This window comes from Ranitomeya imitator, chromosome 1 (assembly GCF_032444005.1).
Source record: "Ranitomeya imitator isolate aRanImi1 chromosome 1, aRanImi1.pri, whole genome shotgun sequence".
NCBI classification, from domain to species: domain Eukaryota; kingdom Metazoa; phylum Chordata; class Amphibia; order Anura; family Dendrobatidae; genus Ranitomeya; species Ranitomeya imitator.
The window spans coordinates 395,965,997-395,988,270 of NC_091282.1; the positions used below are offsets into that span (position 1 = coordinate 395,965,997).

The 22,274-nt window shown below is 45.3% G+C and overlaps 1 protein-coding gene and 1 pseudogene across 1 annotated transcript; one reads left to right on the forward strand and one right to left on the reverse strand.

The window, feature by feature from the left end:
• The first annotated feature begins 1,228 nt into the window (after positions 1–1,228).
• LOC138669928 (CWF19-like protein 2 pseudogene) lies at positions 1,229–2,677 on the forward strand (annotated as a pseudogene).
• A 17,249-nt stretch (positions 2,678–19,926) lies between these two features.
• On the reverse strand, positions 19,927–21,856 carry LOC138657826 (snurportin-1-like). Its single transcript, XM_069745469.1, has 2 exons — positions 21,332–21,856; positions 19,927–20,618 (listed from the first exon to the last, which is right to left on the reverse strand). Exons 1-2 carry the CDS (start codon positions 21,785–21,787, stop codon positions 20,022–20,024), a joined length of 1,053 nt encoding a protein of 350 aa, XP_069601570.1. The 5' UTR covers positions 21,788–21,856; the 3' UTR covers positions 19,927–20,021.
• Between the last annotated feature and the right edge of the window lie 418 nt (positions 21,857–22,274).

Below are 22,274 nucleotides of genomic sequence, written 5' to 3' on the forward strand. Positions count from 1 at the left end.
TAGTCCCTGTTTAGCTCTTTCGGTGTGAGGGTATCCAGCGTATGTATCCAGAACGCCTCACGCTTTTTCAAAAGCGCAATCCGATCACCCCCTCGTCGTTGTGGTGGAATAGAATCAATAACTTGATATCTTAATTGGGAGATGGTATGACCCTGAGTCGAGAAATGATGGGGAACTGGTAAAAGAAGATTGTTACAGCGGATGGTAGATTTGTGCTTCGATATCCTATCACGCACTGGTTGGGTTGTTTCCCCGATATATAGTAAGCCACATGGGCATTTAATGAGATAAATTACAAACGACGATTGGCATGTGTAATAGTTTTTGATCTCGAAACTTTTACCCGTGTGCGGATGCTGAAAGGTATGGCCTTTTTGCACATCCCCACACTGTGCACAATGTAGGCACGGGAATGTACCCATTCTGGGATGTGATAGGAATCTAGATTTCGTTGTCCGTGTGGAACCAAAGTCCGCTTTAACCAGTGTATCCCTAATGTTCTGTGGTCTCTTGTAGCACGGCAAAAAGGGAAGTTTAAATTCTGGTACTGTGGGATATGCCGCTGACAGTAATGGCCAGTGTTTTCTAATATGTTTATGGAGAATGGAGGTTACAGGGTGGTAAATATGTACGAAAGGGACCCTTTTGCCCTGATCATTGCGTCCTCCCTGTATAGCGTCTGGACTAGCGGTGGACACCGCGTCGTTACGGCTACCCCCACATGATAGGATACTGCCCTTGCAGCCATATGGTCTGCTTTCTGCCAGCTACTCCTATATCTTGCCTACTCATAGGAGCACATTTCTTATAACTACACGCTAAATAGCACGTGATTGATGAAGGTCCAGTTTGTTTAGGACCGAAACGTTTCGTTGCTGATTAATAAAATATCTCCTCAGACATAAAAAGTTGAGTGCCAGGTTTTGTCACGTATGGTCATGGTGTTGGAACCTACCTGAGCACCTCTTGTCCTTAGGCTGTGCACCAGGTTATATACTTAAGTGATAGAAGCAACCAGAACCCAATGGACGCCCATGGCCAACGCAGAGAACCCAGGATGGTAGGTAATGTGTGACTGAAGAGGGGCAGGCAGCGTGCACCAGAGAGAGCGCTGCCCAAGGCTGAGGGCGATAAGCAGTCCGCAACAGGCGACAAGGAGAGCGGCCAGAAGGGCGGCGCACTAGTGATGTGTCGTTCGTGAATGAACCGATACAAAGAGCTGCTGTGAATGAAAGGAGTGAGTGAGCCGAGTCTTTTTTTCTTTCTTTCTTGTCTGGGCCTGGCAGCTTCACAGATTCAGCCAGTGAAGTGTGACTGTGACTCGTGGGAGGAGCAGACAGGAGAAAGCCCACCAACATCCTCACAACCCGAAGCAAAACCACAACCTGTCCAAATACGCAGTGAGGAAGAGATGAACAAGCTCGGTGCTAAGATTGTAAAGGCAGAAATAATGGGGAACACGGAGATGGCTGCAAAACTCAAAGCTCAACTGGAAGAAGCTCGTCAGCAACAGCGAAAACGACTGGAAGACTACGAGAAAGAAAGGAGAGAAAAATCCCAGAAATCCGAAGCTGGAGAAGAGCAAGAAGTTCTGCTGGTGAAAACCGACCTATCTGGTAGAGTGTGGCCAGTGAACTCCATGGCAGGTCCTGCAGAGCCGCGGGGAGGAAGGCGAAAAAGACAACTGGTTGAGACACACGTGGACAAGGAGAGGGTGCGTTACTTCCATGATGACGACCATCAGAGCCTTCAAGATCTGGTCAAGAGAGAAAAGATGGGAACAGCCGAAGACCAGAACAAGCTATACCTGAGAATGGCAGCCAAGCTCAGAGAGAAGACTGACCAGGATTACTACACCCTGGACGATATGTTTGTCTCAAAAGCTGCAAAGAAAGAACGAGCAAATGAGGAAGAGGAAAGAGAGAGGCGGCAAGCCATGGCCGAGCATCGGAGACTGGCTGCCAGAATAGAAAAATGTCCGTTTTGCTTCGATAATGCTGAGCTGCCAAAGCACCTGATCATTGCTATAGGAGTGAAGGTATTTGTGTCTTCCCAACCACCTTTCCCTCACGGAGGGACATTGTCTGATCGTTCCTTTACAACACTACACTGCAGCGACGCTTCTGGATGAAGACATATGGAATGAAATTCAGATGTTCCGTAAAACATTAGTCAGGCTATTTGCCGATAACGGACTGGACTGTGTCTTTCTGGAAACAAACATAAACTTAAAAAAACGCTTTCATCTGGTCTATGAATGTATTCCCCTGCCGAAGGAGGTGGGAGATATGGCACCCATTTATTTCAAGAAAGCAATTCTGGAATCTGACGAGGAATGGTCTATGAATAAGAAGCTAATAGACCTGTCTACAAAGGATGTTCGGATGTTGTACAAGGAGGTTTTGCTCACATTATTGAAGACCATAACAAGTTCCCACATTATTTTGGCAAGGAAATCATCGGTGGCATGCTGGATCTGGAGCCCAGAGTCTGGAGAAAAGCCGTGCGAGAGAACTTTGACGATCAGAGGAAGAAGGTTTTACAGTTTGCACAGTGGTGGAAGCCCTTTGATTTCACAAAAACAAAAGAGTAACATCTGTGCAATAAATGTATTGTAACTGTTACATTGTGTGTATATATTACTTCTCACTATATACACTGGCCACTTTTTATCTTTTTATTTGAAGTGTGATCTGAAAACAGAAAAAACTAAAATTATTTTTGTATAAATCATTTTATTGGTCACAGCAATAAAGATTAAAGGTAAACATTACAAACTGGTAAATCTGTGCAATGGTAGGCGGTAATTACAAGTCGAACAAGAGGAGCATTGTTGCATCAATTAAATCTTATACTTTAACTGTCTGGTTAATAATGCTATTGGCTGTCCCGAGAATATGAGATAATAATAATAGAAAACATCCGGGATAGTTGGTAACCATTGATATGTTCTTTTGTATTAATTTAAAATACTATATATATATAATCAAACTGGATATGGGGAAGACAAACATAGAAAGTCAGAAAAGGGGAAAGGAAGAAGGGCAAGAAGAAGAAGGGAGGGATGGAAGAGGGTGGGGGAAATTCGGGGAAGGAGTGTGGCTGCCTCCGTACCCCAGTGGACAGAACACACGTCAAGAAACGGCCTGGATGTACACGAGAACAAGCTATACAATGTGTTGGGTTCTGGAAACCCAGAGGTCTAGTTCAGGAGTTTCCCTAAAAGCGATCCAGGGGGCCCATATGTTGTAGGTTTTTTCTGCGTTACCTGGTGACTGGTTTATCAACTGCTCCATTCTATAGATGTTATTAAGTTCTGCCACAAATTCTGTACGGGAAGGAAATTTTTCTTGTTTCCAAAACCGAGGAATTAGATTTCTGACTGCAGTAAGAAAGTGTCTAAGGATACCCTTCTTGAACCTAGATATTGACAAATCGCATAGAGACAACAATGCTATACTTGGTGAAGGTTGGATCTGTATGATAGACAGCTTGTTATGAAGTTCAAAGACAGCCAACCACAAATCCTTTATGGGGGGGCAGTCCCACCAGATATGCATGTAAGAGCCAGTCTCCTTTAGACATCTCCAGCAGGTGTCAGGAGTCGTGGGGAACACCGCGTGCACCATGGAGGGGCATCTGTACCGCGGGAGCGCCGCTCAGCACAGCGTCTCAGACAGAATACCCTCATCTGGCCAGCAGCCACACATAGGCCATTGCATCTTCATTAGTGTAAGTGTCACCATTGGGATCTCTTTCCCTCCTCCGTATGTTCCTTTCACACTGGAATAAGCGATCACGTGAAAAAGGCTCCGGTGGAGCCGAAACGTTGTGTCAGATCGCATGAGCTGCTTTATTCTGTTATGCTCCCAAATATATAAATAAATCCACACTTTTATCTGCATGAATCCATTGTATAGAATCTAATTAGAGTGTGCGGTGAATTATAAAATTTACTGGAAAAGCAGAATTGTCATAAATTGGAATTAAGGGGCCCGGGAGAGTTGTGATCTGAAGGTCTTTGTTTCGGTTTTTAATAAGAAGCAGTATGTTTCGTGTGAGGAAGGGTATGTAAGTGCCTGATCCTAGCCCCCTGCCTCCTGTCCAAAGAACAACTCGGGAGTCGCATCTGTTAAGATCGTTTTCTAGGTTTACCCATTTTTTGTAGTTTTTACTGTGATAAAGGTCTAGAATACAAGTTCCCATTGATGCGTAACTATAAATTGCGAGATCCGGGAGACCCAATCCACCCGTCAGTTTAGATCTACTTAATGTTGTATATGAAATACGTGCCCGGTTATGAGACCAAATAAAACGAGTAATCATTTGTTTGAGGCGGGAAAAGAAAGAAGCCGGTAGGTATAGGGGGATTGTTTGAAAAAAATATAAGAGGCGAGGCAGGAGGTCCATCTTAGCTGCATTGATCCTACCCAGCCAGGACAATTGGAGCCTGTGCCATTTCTCTAAATCTGAGTTTGTTTTCTGTAGGGTTGGTGCTAGGTTGGTTTCGAACAGCTTAGATGTTTTGCTTGTAATTTTAATACCTAAATAAGTAAGGGAATCAAAGCACCATTTAAATGGGAAGGTCTTCCTAAGATGATCTACCAAAGGGAGTTGGAGTGAAATGTTTAGGATTTCGGATTTATGGGAATTTATTTTGAAGTTGCTTAGAAATCCGAATTTATGTAGCTCCGAAATGATGTTTGGTAGACTCGTAGAGGGGGCCGTAATATATAACAGGATGTCATCTGCAAAAAGCGCTAGCTTATGTTCTTCGGAACGAAGTTTTATACCAGTGATTGATGGGTTGTTTCTCAAGGCCAGAGCTAAATGCTCCATTGTTAAAATATATAAGAGGGGAGAGAGAGGGCACCCCTGCCTTGTACCATTCCTGACCGGGAACATTTCCGATAATGTGCCAGTTACCTTGACCTGAGCACTAGGGGAAGAATATAGGGCGGAGATCCTACGCAGCATGTTCTCTTTTAGGCCAATTTCCTCTAGAGTCTGAGAAATAAATTCCCAATGGACCCAGTCAAAAGCCTTTTCAGCGTCAATTGACATGATACACAGGGGGTCCCCCTCTCTGCCCGCTCTGTCAATTAGAGAGATGGTTCGGATTGTGTTGTCTCTCGCCTCTCGCCCTGGAATGAAGCCTACCTGGTCCTGGTTTATTAGTTTCGGTAAAAGGGGACATATTCTATTGGCTAACATTTTTGCATATATTTTAATGTCTAGGTTTATTAAGGAAATCGGACGGTAATTGTCGCATGTAGAAGGATCCTTGCCCGGCTTAGGGAGAACTGTTATGTGAGCGATGAGTGCCTGTGTAGGGAACGAGCCCCCAAGAGAGACATAATTACAAGCCTTCAGGAATATTGGACTAAGCAGTGAGTTGAATGACTTGTAAAAGCCTGCTGAGTATCCATCAGGGCCCGGGCTCTTGCCCTGTTTCAGGGCGCTGATGGTTTCAGACACCTCCTCCACTGAGAATTCCTTTTCAAGATCAAGTAGATCACCTTCAGGCAGAGTGGGTAGTTTATGTTCCTGTAGATATGATTTGATTTTATTACGGAGAAAATGTAATGGAGCCTCTTTATAGTGTCCCGTTATGTTATATAGAGATTTGTAGTATTCGCTGAAGTTGGAAAGAATATCTCTGGTATTAAAAACTTTCTTCCCCTCTTTGTTTTTAATAAAAGGGATGTAAGTATTGGGATTGCGTTGATTGAGAGCTCTGGCCAAGAGTCTACCACTTTTATTACCGAGCTGGTAGAAGCGGCTCTTAAGTCTTTCTCTGAGGCATTTGGATTTTTGGTCTATTATAGATAGCAGTTTTTGTCTGGCCGAGGAGAGCCTAGCAAATGTGCTGGCCTCAAGGTCTCGTTTATGTTTGTTTTCTAATTGGTGTATTTGTTCTGTTAAGCTAAGTATTTCCGCCGCTCTTTCTTTTTTTAGCCTAGCGCCATGAGAAATGAGGACGCCTCTTATTACACTTTTCAACTCCTCCCATTTTACAGTGGGGGACGTGGTGTCTTCCTCATGGTCAGACAGGAAATCTGTGATTGTTTGATCAATCTTGGATTTACATATGGGATCCTGTAACAGGTTTTCATTCAAGCGCCAAGAGAAACCTGGTCTCGAGGCAGAATGAAGTGAGATTGTTAAGTAAATAGGAGCGTGATCCGACCACAATATCGACCCCACGTCCGCCTTTACCTGCATGTCAAGCAACCTATGAGAAACGAAAAAGTAATCTATTCTAATGTAGGTGTTATGTATTTTTGAGAAGAAACTATAGTCCTTGGTTGTTGGATTAAGAACCCTCCAGACATCTACCAGTCTCATGCTGCGCAGCTGGGATCTTATTTTTTTAATAGAAGATGCAGGATATGAAGACTTACCCGAAGAGACATCCACCGCAGGGTTCATAGGAATATTAAAGTCGCCCCCAAGTATCACAGGAGAGGAACCAGCAAACTCCTCGAGGCGTCTTTTGCATTCGGCTCCAAACTTCTGTTGCCCTTGGTTTGGAAAATAAACGTTAGCGATTACAAGTTTATGAGCTGCCCATGTGATGAGTAGGAAGATATATCTGCCATTTTTGTCAATTTGTGAATCTAAGATCTCAGGCACAAATGACTTGTGGAAGGCTATTGAGACACCTTTTGACTTTGAAAATGGGTTTGGGCAGTGATACCATTTAGGGTAATTTTTCATGATACAGTGTGGTACCACACCAGTTTTGAAATGTGTCTCTTGGAGCAGTAACACAGATACCCTCTGTTTGTGACTATCAAATAGGACCCGTCTTCTTTTTTCCGGTATGTTTAGCCCCTTAACGTTGAAGGAGCAAAATTTAATTTCATCCATTATCAAATACCTTTATGCCATTCCGTAATACCATGCGCCCCATCCGCCAGAACACGCGACAGCCATGGGAAGTAGGGAGGAAACAATAGGAAGGAAGGGAAAAAGGCAGGGTAGAGAAGAGATAATAGAACATGGAAAACATAGAAGAAGGTGCGTTGGGATTGACACACCGGGTCATACTTTACATCTGTATAGTTAGGGCAAAAGAATGGAGGAGAGGTCTCCTCTTCTCCCTTCACCCGTGTACCTTAGGTGAGTAAGGGAAGCCAAGGGAAACACTGACCCCCCCAGCCCCCCCCGAACCTGGTAGGTCCCATAAACGAGAACTTGTAAACACGTAACGTTTGGTTAAACATAGTAATAGTCTCTGCACCGGCGAGATGTCCCACATGCCATCAGCGAATACAAAAAAAAAAAAAGGGGGGGGGGAAGGGAGGGAAGGGGTGGGAATTTAGGGGGGAGGGAAAAAGGACAAATTCACCGATGACAGGCAGGACACCACGCGCCCAGGTGCTTAAAGAATAGAATCAAACCTCCAAGGCGAGCCCATGGTAAGACAAGCCGCCCCACCAGGAGACTCATCCGTTTAACAATAAGTGTTCATGAGACTACTCAACTGCAGTAGAGTATCTAGATGCATTGCAGCAATGAATAAAAACTACTTGTAACTAAGAAGAAACTGAAACAAGAAAAGAGAAAAAAAACTTCATGGAGGTATGACGATTCTTGGAACGGGGAACCTTGAGCCACTTTGGAGGAGCATCTGGGAGTGTCGGAGCCAGAGGCCAATCCGGAAGATTTATTAATGGAAGTTCAAACGTGCCCAGGAAATTAGCCAGATCCCCAATCCGGCGGAAATATGCGCTTTTGCCACCTTTGGATGCTGATAGTTGGAATGGGAACCCCCACCTGTAGGGGATGTCTCTTTCCTTGAGAACCTCCAGCAAGGGCTTCAGAGCTTTGCGCAAAAATAGAGTGCGCCTGGATAAATCTGATAGGAGCAGGATTGGTTGACCTTCAAACTGGAGGGATCCCTTTTTCCTAGAGGCCATCATGATGGCCTCCTTAACTCTGAAGTAATGTACCCTGCAGATGACGTCTCTGGGGCGCGACTCAGACGTGGGTTTAGGACCAAGGGATCTATGAATCCTATCGAACTCGATGGTGTTGTCCTCGTGGTCGCCGAGAATGTCCAGAAATATTCTCTGAACTGTACGGTCTAGATCCTGAGGACTGACAGATTCTGGTAGGCCACGTATACGGATATTGTTACGCCTATTGCGATTTTCCAGGTCCTCAAGACCAGATGACATTTCCTCCAGTTTCATGGTGTGGTCCATTAAGATTTCTCTGTGTGCCTGAAGTTCCTGTGAGATATTCTCCTGGGTCTTTTCCACATCTTCTATACGCGATGTGAATTCTGTCTGCAGATTATGTATCTCCTTTTTGTACGAGTTCTCAAGCCTATACGCAAAACTTTCCAGGTCCGTTTTGGTTGGAAGAGCTTTAATATATTTACTCAATTCAGCTATATTCATGTCCTCCGGCATGTCTTCATCTCCGCCACTGTTGTCTATTGATTTTTTAGGGGAGATATGTGAGGTCTGTGGCTCTTTTGAGGAGGAACTATTTTTATGCGGTGTTTGCGACATTGCTGATCTGGTGTTCCTTGTTTGGAGTGGCTGGTTTAAGAACCGTTCCATGTCCTCAATAGCAGGCTCCTTGTGTAAGCTTATGGGTTGCCCAGAAGTCTTCTTAGTTTTACCCATATATGTCTGCTGCTATTAATCGCCCGTGGTAGAGTTCAGGGGAACATGGGGGTGCAGCGATCACCGCATCAGGCAGAGCCCCCCATTAGCAAGCCCCCTCCGAGGTGCATTTAATTATAATCTTTAAGTTAGTGGGGCATATACAATGTCCTGAGCCAGAAAAAGGAACCTCTAGATGTGATAAACAGTTCCAGCACTAGGTGTCACCAGAGGTCTAAGTTTGTAAATTATAAGCTTGTTAGGTAGAGTGCTGAGGTTCTGTTTTCTGATGTAATGTAGCTAAGGCACAATGACAGCCCAGTAAGGGGCTATGGTAGAGTGACTGCTCCGCTTCTGCAGCAAGGATGGTATGTAGGGTAAGATGCAGCAGTGCCGAGTATCGTAGGTGTGCTTGCCCTGATATGGTGCTTCTCTATGAGGTGCTCCGTCCCCAAGATGGCGTCTACCCTCCCAGTGGCGGGAAAACAGTCGGCACTGACGGAGCAAAGGCGCACTCGCAGCAATCTCACTGATGGTGCTTCAGGGGATCAAAGGATGGGACTGCCTCTCCCTCAACACTCCCGTGGCTCGGCGGGGGGTCTGCAGACTTTTTACTGCCGCCGCTCTCCTCACCACGCGCCGCCTGCCTGCAGGGGTTCCGGGTAAGCACACCTGCGATGCTCTCTCTGTGGGTGTCGCGGGGAATGCAGGGGCGGGAGGGTCTCTCCTTCACTACCCCCTTAGCTTGGCGGGGGGTCCGCAGACTTTTTGCTGCCGCCGCTCTCCTCACCACGCGCCGCCTGCCTGCAGGGGATCCGGGTGTGCACGCTCGCGGTGTTCTCTCTGCGGGTGCCGCGGGGAATACAGGGGCGGGAGGGTCTCCCCTTCACTACCCCCTTAGCTCGGCGGGGGTCCGCAAACTGCTTGCTGCCGCCGCTCACCTCGTCACACGTCGCCCGCCGGGCCTCCCTGAGCCGTTAGCTGAGCCTGGAGAGTCTTCTCTGTGCCGGCCTATGCTCGATGCGCTGTGCTGCAGAGCCTCTCTGTGCCTGCGGATCCGGTGTAACTTCTCCGGGGCACAGCTGGGGGTCTCTCTTAATCCAGGCTCGTTGCTAGGGAATTTCGGGTGGTCTGTGATGGATTAAGGTCTAGGGGAAGACCTTTTATCTCCTTTTTACTGGAGGAGCTCTCCACCATGCGTCCTTCTTCTCCGGCTGTTAGACACGCCCCCAACTAAAATTATTTTAATAAACTTTGTAAATACTTTAAAAAAAAAAAAATGTATGTGGTAATGATTTTGGTGCTTGAAAACTTTAGGTTCAAGCAACATATTGTAATCCGATTTCTTATATTTTATTCTTCTTCTCCGCGTTTTCCGCAATTAATGCGGCCCGAACCGCTCGGTGTAGAGACCCCGTTCAGGCAGCGTTTCGAAGCCCTTGGTGGGGACAGGTGTGCTATGTATTTTAGGAGTCGATCCGATTTGTAGTTGTTTTTTTTAAATTGCATTTTAACCCCTTTCTGACCTCGGACGGGATAGTACGTCCGAGGTCAGAAGCCCCGCTTTGATGCGGGCTCCGGCGGTGATTCCGCATCAAAGTCGGGACATGTCAGCTGTTTTGAACAGCTGACATGTGCCCGTAATAGGCGCGGGCAGAATCGTGATCTGCCCGCGCCTATTAACTAGTTAAATGCTGCTGTCAAACGCAGACAGCAGCATTTAACCATCGCTTCCGGCCGGGCGGCCGGAAATGATCGCATCGCCGACCCCCGTCACATGATCGGAGGTCGGCGATGCATCTTAATAGTAACCATAGAGGTCCTTGAGACCTCTATGGTTACTGATCGCCGGTAGCTGTGAGCGCCACCCTGTGGTCGGCGCTCACAGCACACCTGCATTTGTGATACATAGCAGCGAACATCAGATCGCTACTATGTAGCAGAGGCGATCGCGTTGTGCCTGCTTCTAGCCTCCCATGGAGGCTATTGAAGCATGGCAGAAGTAAAAAAAAAAAAGTTAAAAAAAATTTGAAAAAAATAAAAAAAATATAAAACTTTAAATCACCCCCCTTTCGCCCCATTCAAAATAAATCAATAAAAAAAAAATCGAACCTACACATATTTGGTATCGCCGCATTCAGAATCGCCCGATCTATCAATAAAAAAAAGCATTAACCTGATCGCTAAACGGAATAGCGAGAAAAAAATTTGAAACGCCAGAATTACATATTATTGGGTAGCCGCGACATTGAATTAAAATGCAATAACGGGCGATCAAAAGAACGTATCTGCACCAAAATGCTATCATTAAAAACGCCAGCCTGGTGCGCAAAAATTAAGCCCTCACCCGACCCCAGATCACGAAAAATAGAGACGCTACGAGTATCAGAAAATGGCGCAATTTTATTTTTTTAGCAAAGTTTGGAATTTTTTTTCACCACTTAGATAAAAAATAACCTAGTGATGTTAGATGTCTATGAACTCGTACTGACCTGGAGAATCATAATGGCAGGTCAGTTTTAGCATCTAGTGAACCTAGCAAAAAAGCCAAGCAAAAAACAAGTGTGAGATTGCACTTTTTTTGCAATTTCACAGCACTTGGAATTTTTTTCCCGTTTTCTAGTACACGACATGGTAAAATGACGGAAAAATAAAAAAGTTATGGCTCTGGGAAGGAGGGGAGCGAAAAACGAACACGGAAAAATGGAAAATCCCAAGGTCATGAAGGGGTTAAAAAAAATTCCCATAGGAATTAATGGCGACCTTTCCATGACCCCCAACTGACATGGATTAAAGCCACAGCACAGGTGCACTGACCTTACAAAGGATGGCAGCTAGGCAAATGTACGGTGTCTGTATATAGGGGGATGTCTGTATATAAGTAAGATAAGTGCCCCCCGGTCCTATGTGTGAAAAGTAAGTGCCCCCCGTCCTGTGTGTGATAAGTAAGTGCCCCCCCGTCCTGTGTGTGATAAGTAAGTGCCCCCCCATCCTGTGTGTGATAAGTAAGTGCCCCCCCATCCTGTGTGTGATAAGTAAGTGCCTCCCCTTCCTGTGTGTGATAAGTAAGTGCCCCCCCTTCCTGTGTGTGATAAGTTAGTGCCCCCTGTCGTGTGTGATAAGTAAGTGCCCGGTCGTGTGTGATAAGTAAGTGCCCCTGTCCTGTGTGTGATAAGTAAGTGCCCCCCGTCCTGTGTGTGATAAGTGCCCCCCCTTCCTGTGTGTGATAAGTAAGTGCCCCCCCCTTCCTGTGTGTGATAAGTAAGTGCCCAGTCGTGTGTGATAAGTAAGTGCCCCCTGTCCTGTGTGTGATAAGCAAGTGCTGCTGTAAAGCTCGCAGCGCTGTTCAAGCACCATGTATTTCCTTCAGGAAATGCCCATCTAGTTTGATTTGATATATCCACACTTAATCATGCACAAAGTGCAAGAGTGCAAGAAAAGCGTACTGGAGAAATTAGAAATGGTGGTAATATAGCTTTAAGGGTCACCTGGTTCGAACTCAATCCAAAAAAAAAAAAGTCCCCACTCAGGTTCGTCATCTGTCAATGTTAATAAGAGGGGCTTCCACGTTACTGGTAGTAGAAAGTTTCTGGAGAAATGCTATGGCTCCTCGCCCCGCCAAAAGAAATCCAGCAAATTCTGCATGCCCCCATTCTAAGCCCCTGTGTGCCTAAATCACATATAGAATCCATGTGTTTGCCATTTCTGTAGTAATGAGAGCCCGCCTAATTTACTGGGTGCATGTCTCCAGAAGCAAAAGCTGAGCACAATGTACGGGGCACTAAGGAATACAATTAAAGATTTGCAGTTCTCTCCCTAACATCCACTGCTGCTTGTTTGTGGAAACCCCCAATAGAGTCAAAAATCATTGCTACACCTGTAGATAAATTCCCATAGTGGTGCAATTTCCATAATGGTGTAATTTGTAGGGTAATTATGCTCTGCCACCATTTAGGAGCTCTGTATATGGAATCCGAATACAATGCTCTGATGGTCTTGTAAGGTCTGCCTGAGGTCACGTGCTCAAAAGGCATTGTCTTGCAGGAAATAAAAGGACTTCAATGAGAAAAGCCTCTAGTTCAATTCTCCTATTGAATTCCAGTTTAACCAGTAAACAAATGTTACTTACATCTGATGAGATTTTAATTAACTCTTAGGGTACCGTCACACTATACGATTTACCTACGATCACGACCAGCGATATGACCTGGCCGTGATCGTAGGTAAATCGTAGTGTAGTCGCTGGGGAGCTGTCACACAGACAGCTCTCCAGCGACCAACGATGCCGAGGTCCCTGGGTAACCAGGGTAAACATCGGGTAACTAAGCGCAGGACCGCGCTTAGTTACCCGATGTTTACCCTGGTTACAAGCGTTAAACTAAAAAAAAAAAAAACAGCACATACTTACATTCTGGTGTCCGTCAGGTCCCTTGCCGTCTGCTTCCCGCACTCAGTGACTGCCGGCCGTAAAGTGAAAGTGAAAGCACAGCCGCTGTGCTCTGCTTTCACTTTACGGCCGGCAGTCACAGTGCGGGAAGCAGACGGCAAGGGACCTGACGGACACCAGAATGTAAGTATGTGCTGTTTGTTTTTTTTTTAGTTTAACGCTTGTAACCAGGGTAAACATCGGGTAACTAAGCGCGGTCCTGCGCTTAGTTACCCGATGTTTACCCTGGTTACAAGCGAACGCATCGCTGGATCGCATCGCTAGATCGCTAGATCGGTGTCACACACACCGATCTAGCGATGACAGCGGGAGATCCAGCGATGAAAGAAAGTTCCATACGATCTGCTACGACGTACGATTCTCAGCAGGATCCCTGATCGCTGCTGCGTGTCAGACACAGCGATATCGTAACGATATCGCTGGAACGTCACGAATCGTACCGTCGTAGCGATCGAAATGTTATAGTGTGACGGTACCCTTAGGACCTGGTGATATCCCCTTATAGATCATAACATCTCCCCTCTCAGGTAAGTCTTGTTTCACATAACGAATCACAATGGCGAGGGCCAGTCTTGGCCTGAATGGTGCTTTGTGTGAAACTGGCCTTTGGTGCCTTCATCCTATTGATTTTTTTACCTGGTTTTCCATAACATTAACCAAGGCAGGATACAATTTTTTTTTATATCCTAAGAAAATTGATTTCCATTGCCCCAAACATGAACTTTGGATTTTAGCCTAAACCATCTAGATAACATAAGACACAATATTGTAAAGTTAGACTTCATTTATCAAACCATAAGCGGAATCAGACACAGGACATTTCAGAATGCTATCACACAATATAGTTGTGTAAAATCAAAAACACTGTTATAATTGAGCAGCACCAAGCTACACATTGTAGACACAAAGGCCCAAATTCATCATTAGCCATTTTTAAGTCGCTGTTCTTTTGTCTTGTTATTAATTGCAGTTTTTGGTACCAAATTAATTAAAATGACGGTTACTATCCATGAATTTGGTGCGTAGTAAAAACTTTTTTTCGGTTAACATATCCCCCCATCATGTTTCAACTGAACATCTGTCATCGTGGTGTTTCGGTTATTGACCCATCTCCTGATGACCCCAATGTTGGGCGGGCACAGAGGTGTATCTAGGTTTTCTGGCACACGGGGCAAGAATTCAGTTTGGCGCCCCCCGCCCCCACCAAGGACATATGCGATTTGCACGCTTAGTCATGTACCGACGAGCCGCTCTCCCTAATGCTCTCAATGTTCAGTGTAAAACTGAGAGAAGCAGTAAGAGAAGCTCAATGTCACAGGACCAGAAGTATGAAAGTCACATATGAGTGAATTGTCCATGTGACGACTGCTGGAACCTGCAGAGCTGAATCCTGGCATCGCAGCTTCTGAATTTTCACAACTAATGCACTGCATACTTTAAGGATTCTCCATTGCCGGTGGACAGTGATGTCAGCACAACCATGTGATTTGTATACTTCTGACCACATTCTGACTAGACGTGCCCGGCCTTGCTCAGTTCATTTTCATTGACTGAGGCCACACATGTCTAGTCAGCATGTGACCGCATGTATGTAAATCGCCAGCACAAGAGAATCCTGACAGCGTGCAGTGTGCACTGTGAGAACTCAGAAGTCTGCAGTCACAAAGAATGACTGCAGACTCATCACAAACCTGGACATCCCCTTTAATGCTCCTAAAATAAATAAAAACATGAGAATTAGTATCACAAATAACATTTATATCCAGGTACCTTATAGATGACGTCGTCTCTGGAGTCATTCTTCTTTTCTTCTTCTTGTCCAGACCCCATGAAGAGTTTTCTCATCCACAGCTCGTATCTGCAGACTTCCATCTTCTCCGCTCTTTTGCAGAAAATCTCCATATGATGCCCTTAAAAATAGAAGTGTTATAATGCTCCTGAATAAAAAAATTGCCCCTCACTACACTGTGTGCATAATTATTAGGCAAGTTGTATTTTGATCACATGATACTTTTTATACATGTTGTCTTACTCCAAGCTGTTCAGGCTTGAGAGCCAACTACAAACTAAGTAAATCAGGTGATGTGCATCTCTGTAATGAGGAGGGGTGTTGTCTAATGACATCAAAACCCTATATAAGGTGTGCTTAATTGTTAGGAAACTTCCTTTCCTTTGGCAAAATGGGTCAGAAGAGAGATTTGACGGGTTCTGAAAAGTCCAAAATTGTGAGATGTCTTGCAGAGGGATGCAGCAGTCTTGAAATTGCCAAACTTTTGAAGCGTGATCACCGAACAATCAAGCGTTTCGTGGAAAATAGCCAACAGGGTTGCAAGAAGTGTGTTGGGCAAAAAAGGCGCAAAATAACTGCGCATGAATTGAGGAAAATCAAGCGTGAAGATGCCATTTGCCACCATTTTTGCCATATTTCAGAGCGGCAACGTTACTGCAGTAAGAAAAAACACAAGGTGTGCGATACTCAGGGATGTGGCCAATGTAAGCAAGGCTGAAAAACAACCACTTTTGAACAAGAAACATAAGATAAAATGTCAAGACTGGGCCAAGAAATGTCTTAAGACTGACTTTTCAAAGGTTTTATGGACTGATGAAATGAGAGTGACTCTTGATGGGCCAGATGGATGGGCCAGAGGCTGGATCAGTAAAGGGCAGAGAGCTCCACTCCGACTCAGATGCCAGCAAGGTGGAGGTGGGGTACAGGTATGGGCTGGTATCATCAAAGATGAACTTGTGGGACCTTTTCGGGTTGAGGATGGAGTGAAGCTCAACTCCCATACCTACTGTCAGTTTCTGGAAGACAACTTCTTCAAGCAGTGGTACAGCAAGAAGTAGGTATCGTTCAAGAACAACATGATTTTCATGCAGGACAATACTCCATCACATGCCTCCAACTACTCCACAGCGTGGCTGGCCAGTAAAGGTCTCAAAGAAGAAAAAATAATGACATGGCCCCCTTGTTCACCTGATCTGAACCCCATAGAGAACCTGTGGTTCCTCATAAAATGTGAGATCTACAGTACACCTCTCGGAACAGTGTCTGGGAGGCTGTGGTGGCTGCTGCACGCAATGTTGATCGTAAACAGATCAAGCAACTGACAGAATCTATGGATGGAAGCTGCTGAGTGTCATCATAAAGAAAGGTGGCTATATTGGTCACTCATTTTGGGGGGTTTTGTTTTTGCATGTCAGAAATGTTTATTTCTACATTTTGTGCAGTATATTGGTTTACCTGGTGAAAATAAACAAGGGAGATGGGAATATATTTGGTTTTTATTAAGTTGCCTAATAATTCTGCACAGTAATAGTTACCTGCACAAACAGATATCCTCCTAAGATAGCCAAATCTAAAAAAAAACCTCTCCAACTTACAAAAATAATAAGCTTTGATATTTGTGTCTTTTGGGTTGATTGAGAACATAGTTGTTGATCAATAATAAAAATAATCCTCCAAAATACAACTTGCCTAATACTGCACACAGTGTATATTCAGAATTACCATAAAAAATATACAAAAGTTTATTGAAACACACTTAAAACACACATACATATATGTACATAGCGTTTGAAGTGTGTTTCAATAAACTTCTGTATATTTCTATGGTAATTCTGAATGCTCCTGTTCTTCTCCTTATTGGGTAAACTTTTGTTTGGAGTAATACATATAGGCGCCAGGACATGGTTCCTGGACACTTTGCAACATGAGTCTGGGTTTATATATATTGAACACAGTGTATATTGTCTGCACAAAATATGACCCCCACACTGTCCCTCTTATGGTACATGCTCTTTACATTGACCTCTCCTTTCCATACCGGCCCCCTCTTCACACTGTCCTCTCATACTGTGTCCCCCCTATAGGGCCCAGTATTTATACTGTACTCTCATCACACTCCCCCTCCTTGGTATACTGTCCCCTCCGGACTGTTCCCTTACACATGCGGTGTGAAACATAGCACAGCTGTGCAAGTGGTGCGCAAGTAGTTTCCCAGGCCAGTGAATATATATACAGAACTTAACAAGAGAATCCAAAGGAAATGTAAATTTGTTGGACAGACTGCAATAAACAAGAGACATTTCGGTCCTGCAAGGACCTTCGTCTCTCACTGATCATCTTTTTTGTATGACTCAGACTGACGATCAGTAAAGGCGACTCTGCAAATGAGAGAAGATAATATATTCAAATTCCCCATGCATATACCTGGTGGAACGCAAGCTGTTCCCAGCGGTGGATGCATACATCACTTCTGGTTGCGTACTTCCGGTACGCACAATGTGAAGTCCCGCCCCTTTCTTATTTCAATTGCCCTGGTCTTTCCCAGTGCATCCAACTAGCGGTGGATGCCGCGTTGGTGCACGCAGGACCACAGCTACTCCGTGTGTAAGTAGTTTTTCTTTTCCACTGCCACCAATGTGTTTCTTACTTTACACCATAGTGACGACTGCCCTGCTGTCACCAATGTAAGTTAATACATCTGGACAGCACAGCTCTATCACTTCATGCCACTGGCATCCCACTGCCACCTATGCGGTTTATACACATACAGTACAGAGCAAAAGTTTGGTCACACCTTCATTTAAAGATTTTTCTGTATTTTCAAAACTATGAAAATTGTACATTCACACTGAAGGCATCAAAACTATGAATGAACACATGTGGAATTATAAAAAAGTGTGAAACAACTGAAATTATGTCTTATATTCTAGGTTCTTCAAAGTAGCCACCTTTTGCTTTGATGACTTCTTTGCACTCTTGGCATTCTCTTGGTGAGCCTCAAGAGGTAGTCACCGGGAATGGTTTTCACTTCACAGGTGTGCCCTGTCAGGTTTAATAAGTATGATTTCTTGCCTTATAATTGGGGTTGGGACCATCAGTCGTGTTGTGCAGAAGTCTGGTGGATACACAGCTGATAGTCCTACTGAATAGTGTTAGCTGCTTTTTTCTTGCCATAATACAAATTCTAAGTAAAGAAAAACGAGTGGCCATCATTACTTTAAGAAATGAAGGTCAGTCAGTCCGAAAAATTGGGAAACATTTGAATGTGTCCCCAAGTGCAGTGGCAAAAACCATCAATCGCTACAAAGAAACTGGCTCACATGAGGAAAGCAAGACCAAGAGTCACCTCTGCTTCTGAGGATAAGTTTATCCAACAAGTGCTAAGCATCTCTGGGAATTCCTTCAAGATTGTTGGAAGACCATTTCTGGTGACTTCCTCTTGAAGCTCATCAAGAGAATGCCAAGAGTGTGCAAAGCTGTCATCAAAGCAAAAGGTGACTACTTTGAAGAACCTAGAATATAAGACATATTTTCAATTGTTTCACACTTTTTTTGTTAAGTATATAATTCCACATGTGTTAATTCATAGTTTTGATGCCTTCAGTGTGAATTTACAATTTTCATAGTCATGAAAATACAAAAAAATCGTTAAATGAGAAGGGGTGTCCAAACTTTTGGTCTGTACTGTATCCCTGTGATTTAATTGCATAAAAATTCAAAGTTGGAAAATTGCGAAATTTTCGCCAAATTTCAGTTTTTTTCACAAATATACGCAGGTAATATCAAATAAATGTTACCATTATCATGAAGTACAATATGTCGCGAGAAAACAATGTCAGAATCATCAGGATCGGTTGAAGCGTTATAACCTCATAAAGGGACAGTGGTCAGAATTGTAAAAATTGGCCCGGTCATTAACGTGCAAACCACCCTTGGGGGTAAGGGTACCGTCACACAGTGGCACTTTGATCGCTAGGATGGCACGATCCGTGACGTTCCAGCGATATCGTTACGATCTCGCTGTGTCTGACACGCTACTGCGATCAGGGACCCCGCTGAGAATTGTACGTCGTAGCAGATCGTTTGAAACTTTCTTTCGTCGCTGGATCTCCCGCTGACATCGCTGAATCGGCGTGTGTGACGCGGATTCAGCGATGTCTTCACTGGTAACCAGGGTAAACATCGGGTTACTAAGCGCAGGGCCACGCTTAGTAACTCGATGTTTACCCTGGTTACCAGCGTAAACATTAAAAAAACAAACACTACATACTTACCTTCAGCTGTCTGTCCCCGGCGCTGTGCTTCTCTGCACTCCTCCTGCATCCTGTGTCAGCGCCGGCCAGCCAGAAAGCAGAGCGGTGACGTCACCGCTCTGCTTTCCGGCTGACCGGCGCTGACAGTGCAGAGGAAAGCAGAGCGCCGGAGGACAGACAGCGGAAGGTAAGTATGTAGTGTTTGTTTTTTTAACGTTTACGCTGGTAACCAGGGTAAACATCGGGTTACTAAGCACGGCCCTGCGCTTAGTAACTCGATGTTTACCCTGGTTACCGGGGACCTCGGGATCGTTGGTCGCTAGAGAGCTGTCTGTGTGACAGCTCTCCAGCGACCAAACAGCGACGCTGCAGCGATCCGGATCGTTGTCGGTATCGCTGCAGCGTCGCTTAGTGTGATGGTACCCTAAAGGGGTTTAATATACCGGGGAAGTGTAAACAAATGAACTGACCTTGTTGTAGAATCAATTAAGAAAAGGAAACACCGTAGAGGATAAGTAGAGGATAAATAAGGAAACACAGCAGAAGGAAAACAATTATATGAAAAGGACTCCTAGCTGTGGAAGGAAAAGAGATGCTGAATAAAGAAAAAAGAGGGGAAGGAAAGAACAAAAGGGAATGAGAAAAAAAAAACCGTACCTACTGGCAACACATGGACTGGGCCCGCAATCTCACCATACCCATACAAGCTAGAGGAATTCATACATAGTAATGAGAAATATGAAAATTTATTTTTATTAGATTATTTTTATTTGTATTCTGCAGGTTTATAAATAACATTAACTCCATATCAGGTCCAGAACAATATTAAGGTCAAAGCACAGGTAGTGTTATATGAAGAGCAGCAATGAATGTGCGCACCATCCAGGAGAGCGTGTGCCAGCAGTCTTTTCTTAGGATGGAGGGATTGTTGACAGATGTTCCAGTTCATAACGTCCACCCTCCGCTGCTCCTTTCCCAACCTTCTTGTGTTCAAGAATCTGTCGCATTTGCTCTTGTGCATATGCTGGCGTTTCTGTAAGGGGTCCTGGTGGGGCAGGAAATCCTAGAATTTCAGGTACCATGTATGGACGGAGCCACCCAACCAGCGGAGTACTACCTGGAGTATAGTGTGTGTGCATGTGGTAGAATAACAGGCCGTCCACCTTGTAGGGATAGGACTGTGTGAAGACACTCTGAATGGAATCCAACGAACAGCGGAAATTCGGCAGACCAACGAACTTGAAAGGGTTGATCTTGGAAATATTACACAAGCCATCTTCTTCCTGCAGCTTTGATTGGAGCCAGTAAAAGCGAAAGTCAGTCTGGCAGTCGTACACCGGGTGTCCCCTCCAACACATGACATCTAACACGTAATATGTGCGAGACCCCTCGTTATATATGCAGTCTAGAATAGTGTGGTCTTTACCAGTAGCACTGTTATGCCGATTTCCACCTGGTAGTAATGATGGAAACCTGTTCACGCAGTACCCACTTTTAGTGTAAAGGTACTGTCACACTAGACGATATCGCTAGCGATCCGTGACGTTGCAGCGTCCTCGCTAGCGATATCGTCCAGTGTGACAGGCAGCAGCGATCAGGCCCCTGCTGGGAGATCGCTGGTCGGGGAAGAAAGTCCAGAACTTTATTTCGTCGCTGGACTCCCCGTAGACATCGCTGAATCGGCGTGTGTGACACCGATTCAGCGATGTCTTCGCTGGTAACCAGGGTAAACATCGGGTAACTAAGCGCAGGGCCGCGCTTAGTAACCCCATGTTTACCCTGGTTACCATCCTAAAAGTAAAAAAACAAACACTACATACTTACCTACAGCCGTCTGTCCTCCAGCGCTGTGCTCTGCACTCCTCCTGCTCTGGCTGTGAGCGTCGGTCAGCCGGAATGCAGAGCGGTGACGTCACCGCTCTGCTTTCTGGCTGCCCGGCGCTCACAGCCAGACCAGAGAAGCAGAGCGCCGAGGACAGACGGCTGTAGGTAAGTATGTAGCGTTTGTTTTTTTTACTTTTTAGGATGGTAACCAGGGTAAACATCGGGTTACTAAGCGCGGCCCTGCGCTTAGTTACCCGATGTTTACCCTGGTTACCGGGGACCTCGGGATCGTTGGTCGCTGGAGAGCTGTCTGTGTGACAGCTCTCCAGCGACCAAACAGCGACGCTGCAGCGATCCGGATCGTTGTCGGTATCGCTGCAGCGTCGCTATGTGTGACGGTACCTTTAGCTGCAGTAGAACCCCGTGAAGCCACAACTAAAGAACGCTTTCCAGTAGGGCAGACTACAAGAACCCAAAGATCAGCCAGATCTGGAGGAATTTCTATTAGCCACTCAGAAAGCATAATCTGGTTAGCATAATGTCTGGGTAACTTTTTGCAAGGCTCCACATCCATGTCCTCTGCGTCTTCATCTACATCTGTTTGTTTCTCATCCTCATCCTTCTCTTCATCTTGGTCTGTCCAATCCCCAGATGCGAGCCGGCGAGCATGGTTGATATAGTCCAAGCGCTTTAGTTTCTGTAGTTCCAGCAGTTTCCTCCTGCGCTCGCTCTGCTCCAGAGAGCTGTATTTGCCTTTATACTGCGCTAATCTTGGATGAGGAGCTGAAGTACTATTGAGGTGGGAAGAAACAGCGAAGCTTCCTGCAAGGGCCTCTGTGAGGGCGTCCATCATCTGCTGTTCACGTACGCTCTGGTGCCTGATAGGAGGCTGCACAGTGTCCGCTGGTGACCAGTCACAGACACAGCTGCACCAACTATTCAGGATAGTGATGTGTCCCCTATCCAAAGGAGTCTGATATATCCTGGACCTCTATATGCCTCCCTCCCCCACCCCTGTATTTTTACCATATGCTTTGGCAATGCTAAAGGTACTGTCACACTAGACGATATCGCTAGCGATCCGTGACGTTGCAGCGTCCTCGCTAGCGATATCGTCCAGTGTGACAGGCAGCAGCGATCAGGCCCCTGCTGTGCTGTCGCTGGTCGGGGAAGAAAGTCCAGAACTTTATTTCGTCGCTGGACTCCCCGCAGACATCGCTGAATCGGCGTGTGTGACACCGATTCAGCGATGTCTTCACTGGTAACCAGGGTAAACATCGGGTAACTAAGCGCAGGGCCGCGCTTAGTAACCCGATGTTTACCCTGGTTACCAGCGTAAA